Source organism: Parasteatoda tepidariorum, chromosome 4 (assembly GCF_982258835.1).
Source record: "Parasteatoda tepidariorum strain Cologne lab strain chromosome 4, Ptep-v5.0, whole genome shotgun sequence".
NCBI lineage: Eukaryota > Metazoa > Arthropoda > Arachnida > Araneae > Theridiidae > Parasteatoda > Parasteatoda tepidariorum.
This window is the reverse complement of record NC_141758.1, coordinates 11,434,529-11,451,157: the sequence shown is the minus strand read 5'-3', so window position 1 is coordinate 11,451,157 and position 16,629 is coordinate 11,434,529. Positions and strand designations below refer to the sequence as shown.

Here is a 16,629-nt window from a genome sequence, read left to right as displayed (position 1 = left end):
AGAGGGATCAACTCCTGCGGATCTTCTGATACATAGGTTAAGGGCCTACAATTTATTATGGATTCACAATCACAAGTTAAAGTATACAGTTCTTCATAGGATAATACAGATTTACCCAAAGTGCGTTTTAACAGTTCCTTTACCGTACGAACCAGCCTCTCCCACCAGCCGCCCCACCAAGCGGCAGTTGGAGGGATGAATTTCCAAAGAATTTTGTCAGTCTCTTTTAAAATTTTAGTCCAATTTAGTTTTGAAAGATCATTAGATGCACCCCGAAAATTAGTACCATTATCGCTATAAATCGTTCTAGGTCGACCGCGTCTGGCGATAAACCGACGAAGTGCCAGGAGAAAAGCATCTGAAGAGAGGGAATTAACTAGTTCTAGGTGAATGGCACGGTACACCGCGCAAGTGAACAATGCGATCCACACCTTTTCTCCATTTTTTAAAAACAAAGGCCCAGCCAAATCAATTCCAACAATTTCGAAAGGTGCACTATCCGTAACTCGGTCTGGTGGCAGAGGTGTTGGTTCGCTCGACAAAGCCTTGACCTTAAATCGTTTGCAAGTAATACAATTGAATAAGACATTTTTAATAGCTTTCCTAGCCCTAATTATCCAAAATCTTTCTCTTAACAAGCATTGCATCATTTGAATCCCCGCATGACAATTTTTGTTATGTACATTTCTAATTAGTAGCTTAGAAAATTCACATTTTTCTGGTAAGAGTATAGGGTACAGGAAGGATTTATCATCATCTCGGTGAAGTATTTTCGTTTTTACTCTCATAATACCTGCATCGTCAATGACCGTCTCAATAAAATTTGAAGATCTAATATTAGACAAATAATAGCTTTGAACTAGACGAATTAAATTTTTCTCAGAATTTTCAATTTCAGACGGCAAAAGTTCAGAGGTCTTAATTGTTACACCTTTACAGGTTTTTATAAATCTATATACCCATGCCATTACTCTTATCATTTTATCATAACTGGAAAAATTATTTCGATGCCAAGGGGGTGCGTCTTTCGAAAGATCAATATTTATTATTTTCGTTTTCCTTCTTTCTAACTCTATTTCTGCGGATGAACAGAGTTTGTCTCCAATGGGCCAGTTCTCAGGTCTTTCCTTTAACCACAAAGGGCCTTCCCACCAACGAGAACGAAGCATCTGCTTCGCGGAACACCCACGCGATAACAAATCGGCAATATTCAATTTTCCCGGAACATGTTTCCATATCTGACCTCGCGTCAACTCTCGAATTTCTTTAATTCGATTTTCTACAAAAACAGACCAATTTCCCTGTTCTTTTATCCACCAAAGAGCAGTAGTGGAATCCGTCCAAAATGTAACTTTTGAGCCTGGCAAATTGAGAGCCTTAATAATAGATTTCGCAAGTCTAGAACCGATACAACAAGCCATTAATTCTAAGCGAGGAATGCTTAGAGGTTTTAAGGGCGCTACTCTAGACTTCGCTCGAACTAAATTTATTTTAACTTCTGAATTCAGTACCGATCTTACAAAGACGCACGCTGCATAGGCCCCCTTGGAAGCATCCACAAAAACATGTAGTTCAGACGTATCATTCATTAACATATATCGAGACAATATTACATCTTTTAAAATATATAATTCTTTAAACCATTTAGAAAATGTATTTACATCATTCGTAGGTAATTCATCGTCCCAACCAATTTTTAACTTCCACAATTCTTGTAATAAGAGTTTCGGAAGCAATGTAGCTGGCGTCAACAAACCAATGGGATCAAAAATAGTCTGTACAATGCCCAAAATTAATCTTTTTGTAATTTTCGTATCGCATGTTAATGCGTCAATATCCGTACAACATCTTAGAGTGTCATTGTCCAAATTCCAAATTATCCCCAAAACTGAAGTATCCCCTGAATGTTTATCAACATTTTTACCAGCCACATTACTTTCAAAACTACGCAAGTTAAAACATCCATTTGACATAATAAGTTTAGCATGTTCAATAAAACAATCTTGTTCATCTTTATGAAAAACACCAGAAATACAGTTATCTACATAGAATGCACTTTTCAGTTTTTGAGCTACATCACTATACTGAGGAGGAGAATTCTCCAAAAGATGCATTATAGAAGCATTTAGTAAAAAAGGGCTGGCAGAAATCCCAAACACAACCCTACAGTGTCTATAAATCTGTGGTCCGTCATTAGACGGGAAGAAAAACCTAAGAAAGTCTCTGTCCTTAGGTGCAATTGATAACATTAAAAATGCCTTTTCTATATCACCACTTATTCCTATTGGATACATTCTAAATCTATCAATAATATCAGGTATTAATTCAATGAGATTAATTCCCTTTAATAAACATTCATTTAAAGAAGGTTTTCCTTTCTCAGCAGCAGAAGCATCGAACACGGGACGAACTTTAGTAGTAAGACTCTCGAGTTTAATTACTGGTCTATGGTATAAATAGTGACATTCTTTTCTCAATTCAAAATCGGGCACGCGCTCGATAATGTTCAAATTTTCCCACTCCTCAAACACCTTCTGATAATCAGTAAAAAATTCCCCGCAACTCAATCTATTTATCATTCTTTCATGTCTCTTCCAAACTAATTCCTTATTAGTGGGTAAATTGGCCGAGTTATATTTCCAAGGTAATTCGACTTCATACCTCCCATCGGGGAGAATTTTCAAGTTTTTATTAAAATCATTTAAATCGAGTTCGGTTTCCTTCTTCTCAGTTTGGTTTGGATCAGATATTCCTAAAGTTTCAAGCTCCCATAATTTATTTACAGGTACTTTTATAGAATGCATTGACAAAGTCTTTAAAATATTCCTTTCCCCCGAGTTTCGTTTCCCAAAAACCGTCCATCCCAATTTAGTTTCGATAGCTGTCAAACCCGACTGTAATTCCACTGAATTTCCGGTTAATAATTTTCCTATAACATCTGATCCGATTAAAAGATCAATCTTTGATTCTTTTATGAAAGAATCTGAAAAATCTATTTCCTTTTCTTTTAATTCATTCAATATCTCTCTATCCTCGATTTTTGGAATAAAACCGCAAATCATTTCCTCCGAGAGAACTTCAAAACAACAAACAAAAGTTCGCCTCAAATTACTCACTTCAATTGAAAATACTTCATGTTGTTTTGGTTTCGTTTCATTCCCCCCGAACAGTGCATGAATCACTGTCTCCTTTCGAAGAGGCCACGCCTTAAGTAGACGTATAATATTTTCACTAACGTAACTGCTTTGGCTACCAGTGTCAATTGCGCATCGAATAATTTTCTCACGACCTTGACTTCGAATTAAAACGCAAAGAGTTTGCAAATAAACAGTTTCACTTTGGCTGCTATTAGAAAGAGAACTTTCTTTAGAAATACTTTTTTGGTCATTATTTTTTAATTTGGAACACATTATATCAAAATGATTATAATTACAATTAGAACATTTTAAATTATTTTTTTCATCACAAAATTTACTTATATGATTAGCCTTTTTCAAACATGAAAAACAAGCACCCTTTTTCAGTAATATTTGTTGCTTCTCGATTAATGACATTTTCTTCGCGGAAAAACATTTTTCACTGGGATGGGATTTATCACAGAAAATACAATTTCGCTTACCTGCATTACTAGCGATGCTGCTGTTAACTAGGGACGCCGCGGTAGCCGAATCGGCTAATCTTACCTGCTCTATTCGAGGGTTTTTATTACGGTGACTCGGGTGGGGATCAAAACCAGTTCTTGCTAGCAAGACCATCTCTTCGCCTTTCACTTCTTGCCGAAGGAAATTCATCAACTGTTCCAAAGAACGGTCACCTTTTTCAGTGGAGTCGTGGTTACGGCTCCTCTCCCACGCCACCAATACTTCTTCTGGTAGGCAACTTTCTACCAACGGCGTCAAAAAATCTCCATACTTTTCTTGTGTTCTTCCCAAGCTTTCTAAGGACCTCAATTTGCCTTCCAGTTCGTCATAGAGGGAGGGTAAATCAGTTTTTGCTCTTCCGGTTGCTGCGTTCTTCATAACTAAATTTAACAAATCACGTACATATATTTGTACCAGCAAATCCTCGCGTCCAAAACGCTCTTTCAGCTGTTCGATAGCCTTAGAATAATTAGCTGCCGTTGCAGGAAAACTAAGTATCAGACGTTCAGCTTTCGATTTCGGTTCCATAGATTGCAGCAAGTACTGCATTTTATCTTCGTCTGCAATATATTTATCATCATGAATTTTCTGGAACTGACTCCAAAATGTAAGGTAATCTTTAGCTTCACCTGAGAATTTTTTCAGTTCTATTTTTGGGAGTTTAAATTTTCTCGTTTCCTTGTCAGTCGGCAGCACAGAGAGTTGTTCTTCCGAGTTTATTTGAGCACATCGTTCTAAGAACGTGTCTCGGTAATTCTCAGACTCTTCAAAATCTTCATTATATGCATTTTCTGTTGTTTCATTCTGCAAAAGCTGCTCTGATATAGCATTTTGACAAACTTCAAGTCTTTGGAACTTATCATTAAGTTGAACCTTTAAAATCGATAGAGCCTTTAAATCTCTTACTTCTTTGTCTAATTCCGTTTCGATTTTCTTCACGGTGTGAGTGAAGGCAATTCGCAGTCCTTTTCGTTGTGTTTTCAAAGCATTTAATTCCATTTTCAATTCGAAATCCAAACTAGTTCAGATTCACAGTTTGAAAGTTCACAAATCAAATTTTCAGTAACGTAAGTTCAAAATTCATCAAAATCGAAATTCAAGATCAATCAGTTCAAAAAATCAATCAGGAAAAATCAGTTCAAAATTCAAATCAAATTTCTATCAAATCAAAATTCAAGATCATAAGAAAAATCAGTTCAACATTCTAATAAAATCGAAAGTCAAGATCATAACAAAAGTCAATTTTAATTCAGTCCTAATCTAATTTCATTTCGAAATCCATTCCAAAAAGCACCCGTGTCCCGCCGAGGGTACCATTTATGTTAGAAACCGAAGGAGAAATTCCAGATCGTTCATGGGCTGCATCTACCAGATGCTGGGTGCATTGGAAATAAAAGTGACACATAGGCCTTCTAAATACAAAACGAACATTTATTCAACAAAACAAACAGCTCCTTGGTCAGAGCTGCTTCTCCGACGGATTCATAACATTGAATGACAAAAATCTGACGCCAAGCGCAGAGGCGCGCCTCGCCAACACTTTCCTCACTGCACTTCATTTCACAACATCCTCCCCCCGTTGAGACTCAGAGCGAGTCTCAAGCTCATAAAATACATTATTAAACAAATCAAGTCTTTTGGGAGATCTTACACATCTTCCAGAGGAAGTATATCGCTGCATTATGGTCTCATCAGGTGCTGAGCCACCTTTGATTTTACATTCAGCGCCAGAATTCGATTCCTCTACACCATGTTTCTTATCTACAGTAATGCTCATTTCATCTGCCTGAATTTCTAGTGGGAAGATACGTTGAATTGGACGTAAAATTGAACCATTCTGGGTCTTAAGTTTAACAGTGCGAATCTTCCCATCACGTCCTGGAATCAACTCAATAATTTTAGCCAAGGGCCAAAATAACCGTTTTTTATTATCATCTCCTATCAAGACTATTTCTCCTACACAGGGCTCACGAGATCGTTTCTCATTGTGTTTCTGCACCAGCTGTCCAAGATATTCCTTCCTAAAGCGCTGTCGTAGGTCTTTTAATAACTTACTTCTATATTTTATTCTTTTATTAAGACTTAATGAATTTAATTCATCAATATCCTCAACATTGGAACTCCGGTTCTCGATAAGAAACATGGCAGGTGTGAGAGGGATCAACTCCTGCGGATCTTCTGATACATAGGTTAAGGGCCTACAATTTATTATGGATTCACAATCACAAGTTAAAGTATACAGTTCTTCATAGGATAATACAGATTTACCCAAAGTGCGTTTTAACAGTTCCTTTACCGTACGAACCAGCCTCTCCCACCAGCCGCCCCACCAAGCGGCAGTTGGAGGGATGAATTTCCAAAGAATTTTGTCAGTCTCTTTTAAAATTTTAGTCCAATTTAGTTTTGAAAGATCATTAGATGCACCCCGAAAATTAGTACCATTATCGCTATAAATCGTTCTAGGTCGACCGCGTCTGGCGATAAACCGACGAAGTGCCAGGAGAAAAGCATCTGAAGAGAGGGAATTAACTAGTTCTAGGTGAATGGCACGGTACACCGCGCAAGTGAACAATGCGATCCACACCTTTTCTCCATTTTTTAAAAACAAAGGCCCAGCCAAATCAATTCCAACAATTTCGAAAGGTGCACTATCCGTAACTCGGTCTGGTGGCAGAGGTGTTGGTTCGCTCGACAAAGCCTTGACCTTAAATCGTTTGCAAGTAATACAATTGAATAAGACATTTTTAATAGCTTTCCTAGCCCTAATTATCCAAAATCTTTCTCTTAACAAGCATTGCATCATTTGAATCCCCGCATGACAATTTTTGTTATGTACATTTCTAATTAGTAGCTTAGAAAATTCACATTTTTCTGGTAAGAGTATAGGGTACAGGAAGGATTTATCATCATCTCGGTGAAGTATTTTCGTTTTTACTCTCATAATACCTGCATCGTCAATGACCGTCTCAATAAAATTTGAAGATCTAATATTAGACAAATAATAGCTTTGAACTAGACGAATTAAATTTTTCTCAGAATTTTCAATTTCAGACGGCAAAAGTTCAGAGGTCTTAATTGTTACACCTTTACAGGTTTTTATAAATCTATATACCCATGCCATTACTCTTATCATTTTATCATAACTGGAAAAATTATTTCGATGCCAAGGGGGTGCGTCTTTCGAAAGATCAATATTTATTATTTTCGTTTTCCTTCTTTCTAACTCTATTTCTGCGGATGAACAGAGTTTGTCTCCAATGGGCCAGTTCTCAGGTCTTTCCTTTAACCACAAAGGGCCTTCCCACCAACGAGAACGAAGCATCTGCTTCGCGGAACACCCACGCGATAACAAATCGGCAATATTCAATTTTCCCGGAACATGTTTCCATATCTGACCTCGCGTCAACTCTCGAATTTCTTTAATTCGATTTTCTACAAAAACAGACCAATTTCCCTGTTCTTTTATCCACCAAAGAGCAGTAGTGGAATCCGTCCAAAATGTAACTTTTGAGCCTGGCAAATTGAGAGCCTTAATAATAGATTTCGCAAGTCTAGAACCGATACAACAAGCCATTAATTCTAAGCGAGGAATGCTTAGAGGTTTTAAGGGCGCTACTCTAGACTTCGCTCGAACTAAATTTATTTTAACTTCTGAATTCAGTACCGATCTTACAAAGACGCACGCTGCATAGGCCCCCTTGGAAGCATCCACAAAAACATGTAGTTCAGACGTATCATTCATTAACATATATCGAGACAATATTACATCTTTTAAAATATATAATTCTTTAAACCATTTAGAAAATGTATTTACATCATTCGTAGGTAATTCATCGTCCCAACCAATTTTTAACTTCCACAATTCTTGTAATAAGAGTTTCGGAAGCAATGTAGCTGGCGTCAACAAACCAATGGGATCAAAAATAGTCTGTACAATGCCCAAAATTAATCTTTTTGTAATTTTCGTATCGCATGTTAATGCGTCAATATCCGTACAACATCTTAGAGTGTCATTGTCCAAATTCCAAATTATCCCCAAAACTGAAGTATCCCCTGAATGTTTATCAACATTTTTACCAGCCACATTACTTTCAAAACTACGCAAGTTAAAACATCCATTTGACATAATAAGTTTAGCATGTTCAATAAAACAATCTTGTTCATCTTTATGAAAAACACCAGAAATACAGTTATCTACATAGAATGCACTTTTCAGTTTTTGAGCTACATCACTATACTGAGGAGGAGAATTCTCCAAAAGATGCATTATAGAAGCATTTAGTAAAAAAGGGCTGGCAGAAATCCCAAACACAACCCTACAGTGTCTATAAATCTGTGGTCCGTCATTAGACGGGAAGAAAAACCTAAGAAAGTCTCTGTCCTTAGGTGCAATTGATAACATTAAAAATGCCTTTTCTATATCACCACTTATTCCTATTGGATACATTCTAAATCTATCAATAATATCAGGTATTAATTCAATGAGATTAATTCCCTTTAATAAACATTCATTTAAAGAAGGTTTTCCTTTCTCAGCAGCAGAAGCATCGAACACGGGACGAACTTTAGTAGTAAGACTCTCGAGTTTAATTACTGGTCTATGGTATAAATAGTGACATTCTTTTCTCAATTCAAAATCGGGCACGCGCTCGATAATGTTCAAATTTTCCCACTCCTCAAACACCTTCTGATAATCAGTAAAAAATTCCCCGCAACTCAATCTATTTATCATTCTTTCATGTCTCTTCCAAACTAATTCCTTATTAGTGGGTAAATTGGCCGAGTTATATTTCCAAGGTAATTCGACTTCATACCTCCCATCGGGGAGAATTTTCAAGTTTTTATTAAAATCATTTAAATCGAGTTCGGTTTCCTTCTTCTCAGTTTGGTTTGGATCAGATATTCCTAAAGTTTCAAGCTCCCATAATTTATTTACAGGTACTTTTATAGAATGCATTGACAAAGTCTTTAAAATATTCCTTTCCCCCGAGTTTCGTTTCCCAAAAACCGTCCATCCCAATTTAGTTTCGATAGCTGTCAAACCCGACTGTAATTCCACTGAATTTCCGGTTAATAATTTTCCTATAACATCTGATCCGATTAAAAGATCAATCTTTGATTCTTTTATGAAAGAATCTGAAAAATCTATTTCCTTTTCTTTTAATTCATTCAATATCTCTCTATCCTCGATTTTTGGAATAAAACCGCAAATCATTTCCTCCGAGAGAACTTCAAAACAACAAACAAAAGTTCGCCTCAAATTACTCACTTCAATTGAAAATACTTCATGTTGTTTTGGTTTCGTTTCATTCCCCCCGAACAGTGCATGAATCACTGTCTCCTTTCGAAGAGGCCACGCCTTAAGTAGACGTATAATATTTTCACTAACGTAACTGCTTTGGCTACCAGTGTCAATTGCGCATCGAATAATTTTCTCACGACCTTGACTTCGAATTAAAACGCAAAGAGTTTGCAAATAAACAGTTTCACTTTGGCTGCTATTAGAAAGAGAACTTTCTTTAGAAATACTTTTTTGGTCATTATTTTTTAATTTGGAACACATTATATCAAAATGATTATAATTACAATTAGAACATTTTAAATTATTTTTTTCATCACAAAATTTACTTATATGATTAGCCTTTTTCAAACATGAAAAACAAGCACCCTTTTTCAGTAATATTTGTTGCTTCTCGATTAATGACATTTTCTTCGCGGAAAAACATTTTTCACTGGGATGGGATTTATCACAGAAAATACAATTTCGCTTACCTGCATTACTAGCGATGCTGCTGTTAACTAGGGACGCCGCGGTAGCCGAATCGGCTAATCTTACCTGCTCTATTCGAGGGTTTTTATTACGGTGACTCGGGTGGGGATCAAAACCAGTTCTTGCTAGCAAGACCATCTCTTCGCCTTTCACTTCTTGCCGAAGGAAATTCATCAACTGTTCCAAAGAACGGTCACCTTTTTCAGTGGAGTCGTGGTTACGGCTCCTCTCCCACGCCACCAATACTTCTTCTGGTAGGCAACTTTCTACCAACGGCGTCAAAAAATCTCCATACTTTTCTTGTGTTCTTCCCAAGCTTTCTAAGGACCTCAATTTGCCTTCCAGTTCGTCATAGAGGGAGGGTAAATCAGTTTTTGCTCTTCCGGTTGCTGCGTTCTTCATAACTAAATTTAACAAATCACGTACATATATTTGTACCAGCAAATCCTCGCGTCCAAAACGCTCTTTCAGCTGTTCGATAGCCTTAGAATAATTAGCTGCCGTTGCAGGAAAACTAAGTATCAGACGTTCAGCTTTCGATTTCGGTTCCATAGATTGCAGCAAGTACTGCATTTTATCTTCGTCTGCAATATATTTATCATCATGAATTTTCTGGAACTGACTCCAAAATGTAAGGTAATCTTTAGCTTCACCTGAGAATTTTTTCAGTTCTATTTTTGGGAGTTTAAATTTTCTCGTTTCCTTGTCAGTCGGCAGCACAGAGAGTTGTTCTTCCGAGTTTATTTGAGCACATCGTTCTAAGAACGTGTCTCGGTAATTCTCAGACTCTTCAAAATCTTCATTATATGCATTTTCTGTTGTTTCATTCTGCAAAAGCTGCTCTGATATAGCATTTTGACAAACTTCAAGTCTTTGGAACTTATCATTAAGTTGAACCTTTAAAATCGATAGAGCCTTTAAATCTCTTACTTCTTTGTCTAATTCCGTTTCGATTTTCTTCACGGTGTGAGTGAAGGCAATTCGCAGTCCTTTTCGTTGTGTTTTCAAAGCATTTAATTCCATTTTCAATTCGAAATCCAAACTAGTTCAGATTCACAGTTTGAAAGTTCACAAATCAAATTTTCAGTAACGTAAGTTCAAAATTCATCAAAATCGAAATTCAAGATCAATCAGTTCAAAAAATCAATCAGGAAAAATCAGTTCAAAATTCAAATCAAATTTCTATCAAATCAAAATTCAAGATCATAAGAAAAATCAGTTCAACATTCTAATAAAATCGAAAGTCAAGATCATAACAAAAGTCAATTTTAATTCAGTCCTAATCTAATTTCATTTCGAAATCCATTCCAAAAAGCACCCGTGTCCCGCCGAGGGTACCATTTATGTTAGAAACCGAAGGAGAAATTCCAGATCGTTCATGGGCTGCATCTACCAGATGCTGGGTGCATTGGAAATAAAAGTGACACATAGGCCTTCTAAATACAAAACGAACATTTATTCAACAAAACAAACAGCTCCTTGGTCAGAGCTGCTTCTCCGACGGATTCATAACATTGAATGACAAAAATCTGACGCCAAGCGCAGAGGCGCGCCTCGCCAACACTTTCCTCACTGCACTTCATTTCACAACATCCTCCCCCCGTTGAGACTCAGAGCGAGTCTCAAGCTCATAAAATACATTATTAAACAAATCAAGTCTTTTGGGAGATCTTACACATCTTCCAGAGGAAGTATATCGCTGCATTATGGTCTCATCAGGTGCTGAGCCACCTTTGATTTTACATTCAGCGCCAGAATTCGATTCCTCTACACCATGTTTCTTATCTACAGTAATGCTCATTTCATCTGCCTGAATTTCTAGTGGGAAGATACGTTGAATTGGACGTAAAATTGAACCATTCTGGGTCTTAAGTTTAACAGTGCGAATCTTCCCATCACGTCCTGGAATCAACTCAATAATTTTAGCCAAGGGCCAAAATAACCGTTTTTTATTATCATCTCCTATCAAGACTATTTCTCCTACACAGGGCTCACGAGATCGTTTCTCATTGTGTTTCTGCACCAGCTGTCCAAGATATTCCTTCCTAAAGCGCTGTCGTAGGTCTTTTAATAACTTACTTCTATATTTTATTCTTTTATTAAGACTTAATGAATTTAATTCATCAATATCCTCAACATTGGAACTCCGGTTCTCGATAAGAAACATGGCAGGTGTGAGAGGGATCAACTCCTGCGGATCTTCTGATACATAGGTTAAGGGCCTACAATTTATTATGGATTCACAATCACAAGTTAAAGTATACAGTTCTTCATAGGATAATACAGATTTACCCAAAGTGCGTTTTAACAGTTCCTTTACCGTACGAACCAGCCTCTCCCACCAGCCGCCCCACCAAGCGGCAGTTGGAGGGATGAATTTCCAAAGAATTTTGTCAGTCTCTTTTAAAATTTTAGTCCAATTTAGTTTTGAAAGATCATTAGATGCACCCCGAAAATTAGTACCATTATCGCTATAAATCGTTCTAGGTCGACCGCGTCTGGCGATAAACCGACGAAGTGCCAGGAGAAAAGCATCTGAAGAGAGGGAATTAACTAGTTCTAGGTGAATGGCACGGTACACCGCGCAAGTGAACAATGCGATCCACACCTTTTCTCCATTTTTTAAAAACAAAGGCCCAGCCAAATCAATTCCAACAATTTCGAAAGGTGCACTATCCGTAACTCGGTCTGGTGGCAGAGGTGTTGGTTCGCTCGACAAAGCCTTGACCTTAAATCGTTTGCAAGTAATACAATTGAATAAGACATTTTTAATAGCTTTCCTAGCCCTAATTATCCAAAATCTTTCTCTTAACAAGCATTGCATCATTTGAATCCCCGCATGACAATTTTTGTTATGTACATTTCTAATTAGTAGCTTAGAAAATTCACATTTTTCTGGTAAGAGTATAGGGTACAGGAAGGATTTATCATCATCTCGGTGAAGTATTTTCGTTTTTACTCTCATAATACCTGCATCGTCAATGACCGTCTCAATAAAATTTGAAGATCTAATATTAGACAAATAATAGCTTTGAACTAGACGAATTAAATTTTTCTCAGAATTTTCAATTTCAGACGGCAAAAGTTCAGAGGTCTTAATTGTTACACCTTTACAGGTTTTTATAAATCTATATACCCATGCCATTACTCTTATCATTTTATCATAACTGGAAAAATTATTTCGATGCCAAGGGGGTGCGTCTTTCGAAAGATCAATATTTATTATTTTCGTTTTCCTTCTTTCTAACTCTATTTCTGCGGATGAACAGAGTTTGTCTCCAATGGGCCAGTTCTCAGGTCTTTCCTTTAACCACAAAGGGCCTTCCCACCAACGAGAACGAAGCATCTGCTTCGCGGAACACCCACGCGATAACAAATCGGCAATATTCAATTTTCCCGGAACATGTTTCCATATCTGACCTCGCGTCAACTCTCGAATTTCTTTAATTCGATTTTCTACAAAAACAGACCAATTTCCCTGTTCTTTTATCCACCAAAGAGCAGTAGTGGAATCCGTCCAAAATGTAACTTTTGAGCCTGGCAAATTGAGAGCCTTAATAATAGATTTCGCAAGTCTAGAACCGATACAACAAGCCATTAATTCTAAGCGAGGAATGCTTAGAGGTTTTAAGGGCGCTACTCTAGACTTCGCTCGAACTAAATTTATTTTAACTTCTGAATTCAGTACCGATCTTACAAAGACGCACGCTGCATAGGCCCCCTTGGAAGCATCCACAAAAACATGTAGTTCAGACGTATCATTCATTAACATATATCGAGACAATATTACATCTTTTAAAATATATAATTCTTTAAACCATTTAGAAAATGTATTTACATCATTCGTAGGTAATTCATCGTCCCAACCAATTTTTAACTTCCACAATTCTTGTAATAAGAGTTTCGGAAGCAATGTAGCTGGCGTCAACAAACCAATGGGATCAAAAATAGTCTGTACAATGCCCAAAATTAATCTTTTTGTAATTTTCGTATCGCATGTTAATGCGTCAATATCCGTACAACATCTTAGAGTGTCATTGTCCAAATTCCAAATTATCCCCAAAACTGAAGTATCCCCTGAATGTTTATCAACATTTTTACCAGCCACATTACTTTCAAAACTACGCAAGTTAAAACATCCATTTGACATAATAAGTTTAGCATGTTCAATAAAACAATCTTGTTCATCTTTATGAAAAACACCAGAAATACAGTTATCTACATAGAATGCACTTTTCAGTTTTTGAGCTACATCACTATACTGAGGAGGAGAATTCTCCAAAAGATGCATTATAGAAGCATTTAGTAAAAAAGGGCTGGCAGAAATCCCAAACACAACCCTACAGTGTCTATAAATCTGTGGTCCGTCATTAGACGGGAAGAAAAACCTAAGAAAGTCTCTGTCCTTAGGTGCAATTGATAACATTAAAAATGCCTTTTCTATATCACCACTTATTCCTATTGGATACATTCTAAATCTATCAATAATATCAGGTATTAATTCAATGAGATTAATTCCCTTTAATAAACATTCATTTAAAGAAGGTTTTCCTTTCTCAGCAGCAGAAGCATCGAACACGGGACGAACTTTAGTAGTAAGACTCTCGAGTTTAATTACTGGTCTATGGTATAAATAGTGACATTCTTTTCTCAATTCAAAATCGGGCACGCGCTCGATAATGTTCAAATTTTCCCACTCCTCAAACACCTTCTGATAATCAGTAAAAAATTCCCCGCAACTCAATCTATTTATCATTCTTTCATGTCTCTTCCAAACTAATTCCTTATTAGTGGGTAAATTGGCCGAGTTATATTTCCAAGGTAATTCGACTTCATACCTCCCATCGGGGAGAATTTTCAAGTTTTTATTAAAATCATTTAAATCGAGTTCGGTTTCCTTCTTCTCAGTTTGGTTTGGATCAGATATTCCTAAAGTTTCAAGCTCCCATAATTTATTTACAGGTACTTTTATAGAATGCATTGACAAAGTCTTTAAAATATTCCTTTCCCCCGAGTTTCGTTTCCCAAAAACCGTCCATCCCAATTTAGTTTCGATAGCTGTCAAACCCGACTGTAATTCCACTGAATTTCCGGTTAATAATTTTCCTATAACATCTGATCCGATTAAAAGATCAATCTTTGATTCTTTTATGAAAGAATCTGAAAAATCTATTTCCTTTTCTTTTAATTCATTCAATATCTCTCTATCCTCGATTTTTGGAATAAAACCGCAAATCATTTCCTCCGAGAGAACTTCAAAACAACAAACAAAAGTTCGCCTCAAATTACTCACTTCAATTGAAAATACTTCATGTTGTTTTGGTTTCGTTTCATTCCCCCCGAACAGTGCATGAATCACTGTCTCCTTTCGAAGAGGCCACGCCTTAAGTAGACGTATAATATTTTCACTAACGTAACTGCTTTGGCTACCAGTGTCAATTGCGCATCGAATAATTTTCTCACGACCTTGACTTCGAATTAAAACGCAAAGAGTTTGCAAATAAACAGTTTCACTTTGGCTGCTATTAGAAAGAGAACTTTCTTTAGAAATACTTTTTTGGTCATTATTTTTTAATTTGGAACACATTATATCAAAATGATTATAATTACAATTAGAACATTTTAAATTATTTTTTTCATCACAAAATTTACTTATATGATTAGCCTTTTTCAAACATGAAAAACAAGCACCCTTTTTCAGTAATATTTGTTGCTTCTCGATTAATGACATTTTCTTCGCGGAAAAACATTTTTCACTGGGATGGGATTTATCACAGAAAATACAATTTCGCTTACCTGCATTACTAGCGATGCTGCTGTTAACTAGGGACGCCGCGGTAGCCGAATCGGCTAATCTTACCTGCTCTATTCGAGGGTTTTTATTACGGTGACTCGGGTGGGGATCAAAACCAGTTCTTGCTAGCAAGACCATCTCTTCGCCTTTCACTTCTTGCCGAAGGAAATTCATCAACTGTTCCAAAGAACGGTCACCTTTTTCAGTGGAGTCGTGGTTACGGCTCCTCTCCCACGCCACCAATACTTCTTCTGGTAGGCAACTTTCTACCAACGGCGTCAAAAAATCTCCATACTTTTCTTGTGTTCTTCCCAAGCTTTCTAAGGACCTCAATTTGCCTTCCAGTTCGTCATAGAGGGAGGGTAAATCAGTTTTTGCTCTTCCGGTTGCTGCGTTCTTCATAACTAAATTTAACAAATCACGTACATATATTTGTACCAGCAAATCCTCGCGTCCAAAACGCTCTTTCAGCTGTTCGATAGCCTTAGAATAATTAGCTGCCGTTGCAGGAAAACTAAGTATCAGACGTTCAGCTTTCGATTTCGGTTCCATAGATTGCAGCAAGTACTGCATTTTATCTTCGTCTGCAATATATTTATCATCATGAATTTTCTGGAACTGACTCCAAAATGTAAGGTAATCTTTAGCTTCACCTGAGAATTTTTTCAGTTCTATTTTTGGGAGTTTAAATTTTCTCGTTTCCTTGTCAGTCGGCAGCACAGAGAGTTGTTCTTCCGAGTTTATTTGAGCACATCGTTCTAAGAACGTGTCTCGGTAATTCTCAGACTCTTCAAAATCTTCATTATATGCATTTTCTGTTGTTTCATTCTGCAAAAGCTGCTCTGATATAGCATTTTGACAAACTTCAAGTCTTTGGAACTTATCATTAAGTTGAACCTTTAAAATCGATAGAGCCTTTAAATCTCTTACTTCTTTGTCTAATTCCGTTTCGATTTTCTTCACGGTGTGAGTGAAGGCAATTCGCAGTCCTTTTCGTTGTGTTTTCAAAGCATTTAATTCCATTTTCAATTCGAAATCCAAACTAGTTCAGATTCACAGTTTGAAAGTTCACAAATCAAATTTTCAGTAACGTAAGTTCAAAATTCATCAAAATCGAAATTCAAGATCAATCAGTTCAAAAAATCAATCAGGAAAAATCAGTTCAAAATTCAAATCAAATTTCTATCAAATCAAAATTCAAGATCATAAGAAAAATCAGTTCAACATTCTAATAAAATCGAAAGTCAAGATCATAACAAAAGTCAATTTTAATTCAGTCCTAATCTAATTTCATTTCGAAATCCATTCCAAAAAGCACCCGTGTCCCGCCGAGGGTACCATTTATGTTAGAAACCGAAGGAGAAATTCCAGATCGTTCATGGGCTGCATCTACCAGATGCTGGGTGCATTGGAAATAAAAGTGA

General features: G+C 36.7%; 2 protein-coding genes across 2 annotated transcripts; both read right to left on the bottom strand.

The window, feature by feature from the left end:
• Window positions 1–5,196: 5,196 nt before the first annotated feature.
• Window positions 5,197–10,434, bottom strand: LOC147810685 (uncharacterized). Its single transcript, XM_087160474.1, has one exon. It carries the CDS (start codon window positions 10,432–10,434, stop codon window positions 5,197–5,199), a length of 5,238 nt encoding a protein of 1,745 aa, XP_087016600.1.
• Window positions 10,435–10,990: 556 nt separating this feature from the next.
• LOC147810684 (uncharacterized) lies at window positions 10,991–16,228 on the bottom strand. The gene has a single exon (XM_087160473.1). It carries the CDS (start codon window positions 16,226–16,228, stop codon window positions 10,991–10,993), a length of 5,238 nt encoding a protein of 1,745 aa, XP_087016599.1.
• Window positions 16,229–16,629: the final 401 nt, after the last annotated feature.

What these genes read in the sequence shown, in the direction of transcription:
- LOC147810685 (XM_087160474.1), bottom strand. Translation starts at nt 10,434, where the DNA reads ATGGAATTAAATGCTTTGAAAACACAACGAAAAGGACTGCGAATTGCC.
- LOC147810684 (XM_087160473.1), bottom strand. Translation starts at nt 16,228, where the DNA reads ATGGAATTAAATGCTTTGAAAACACAACGAAAAGGACTGCGAATTGCC.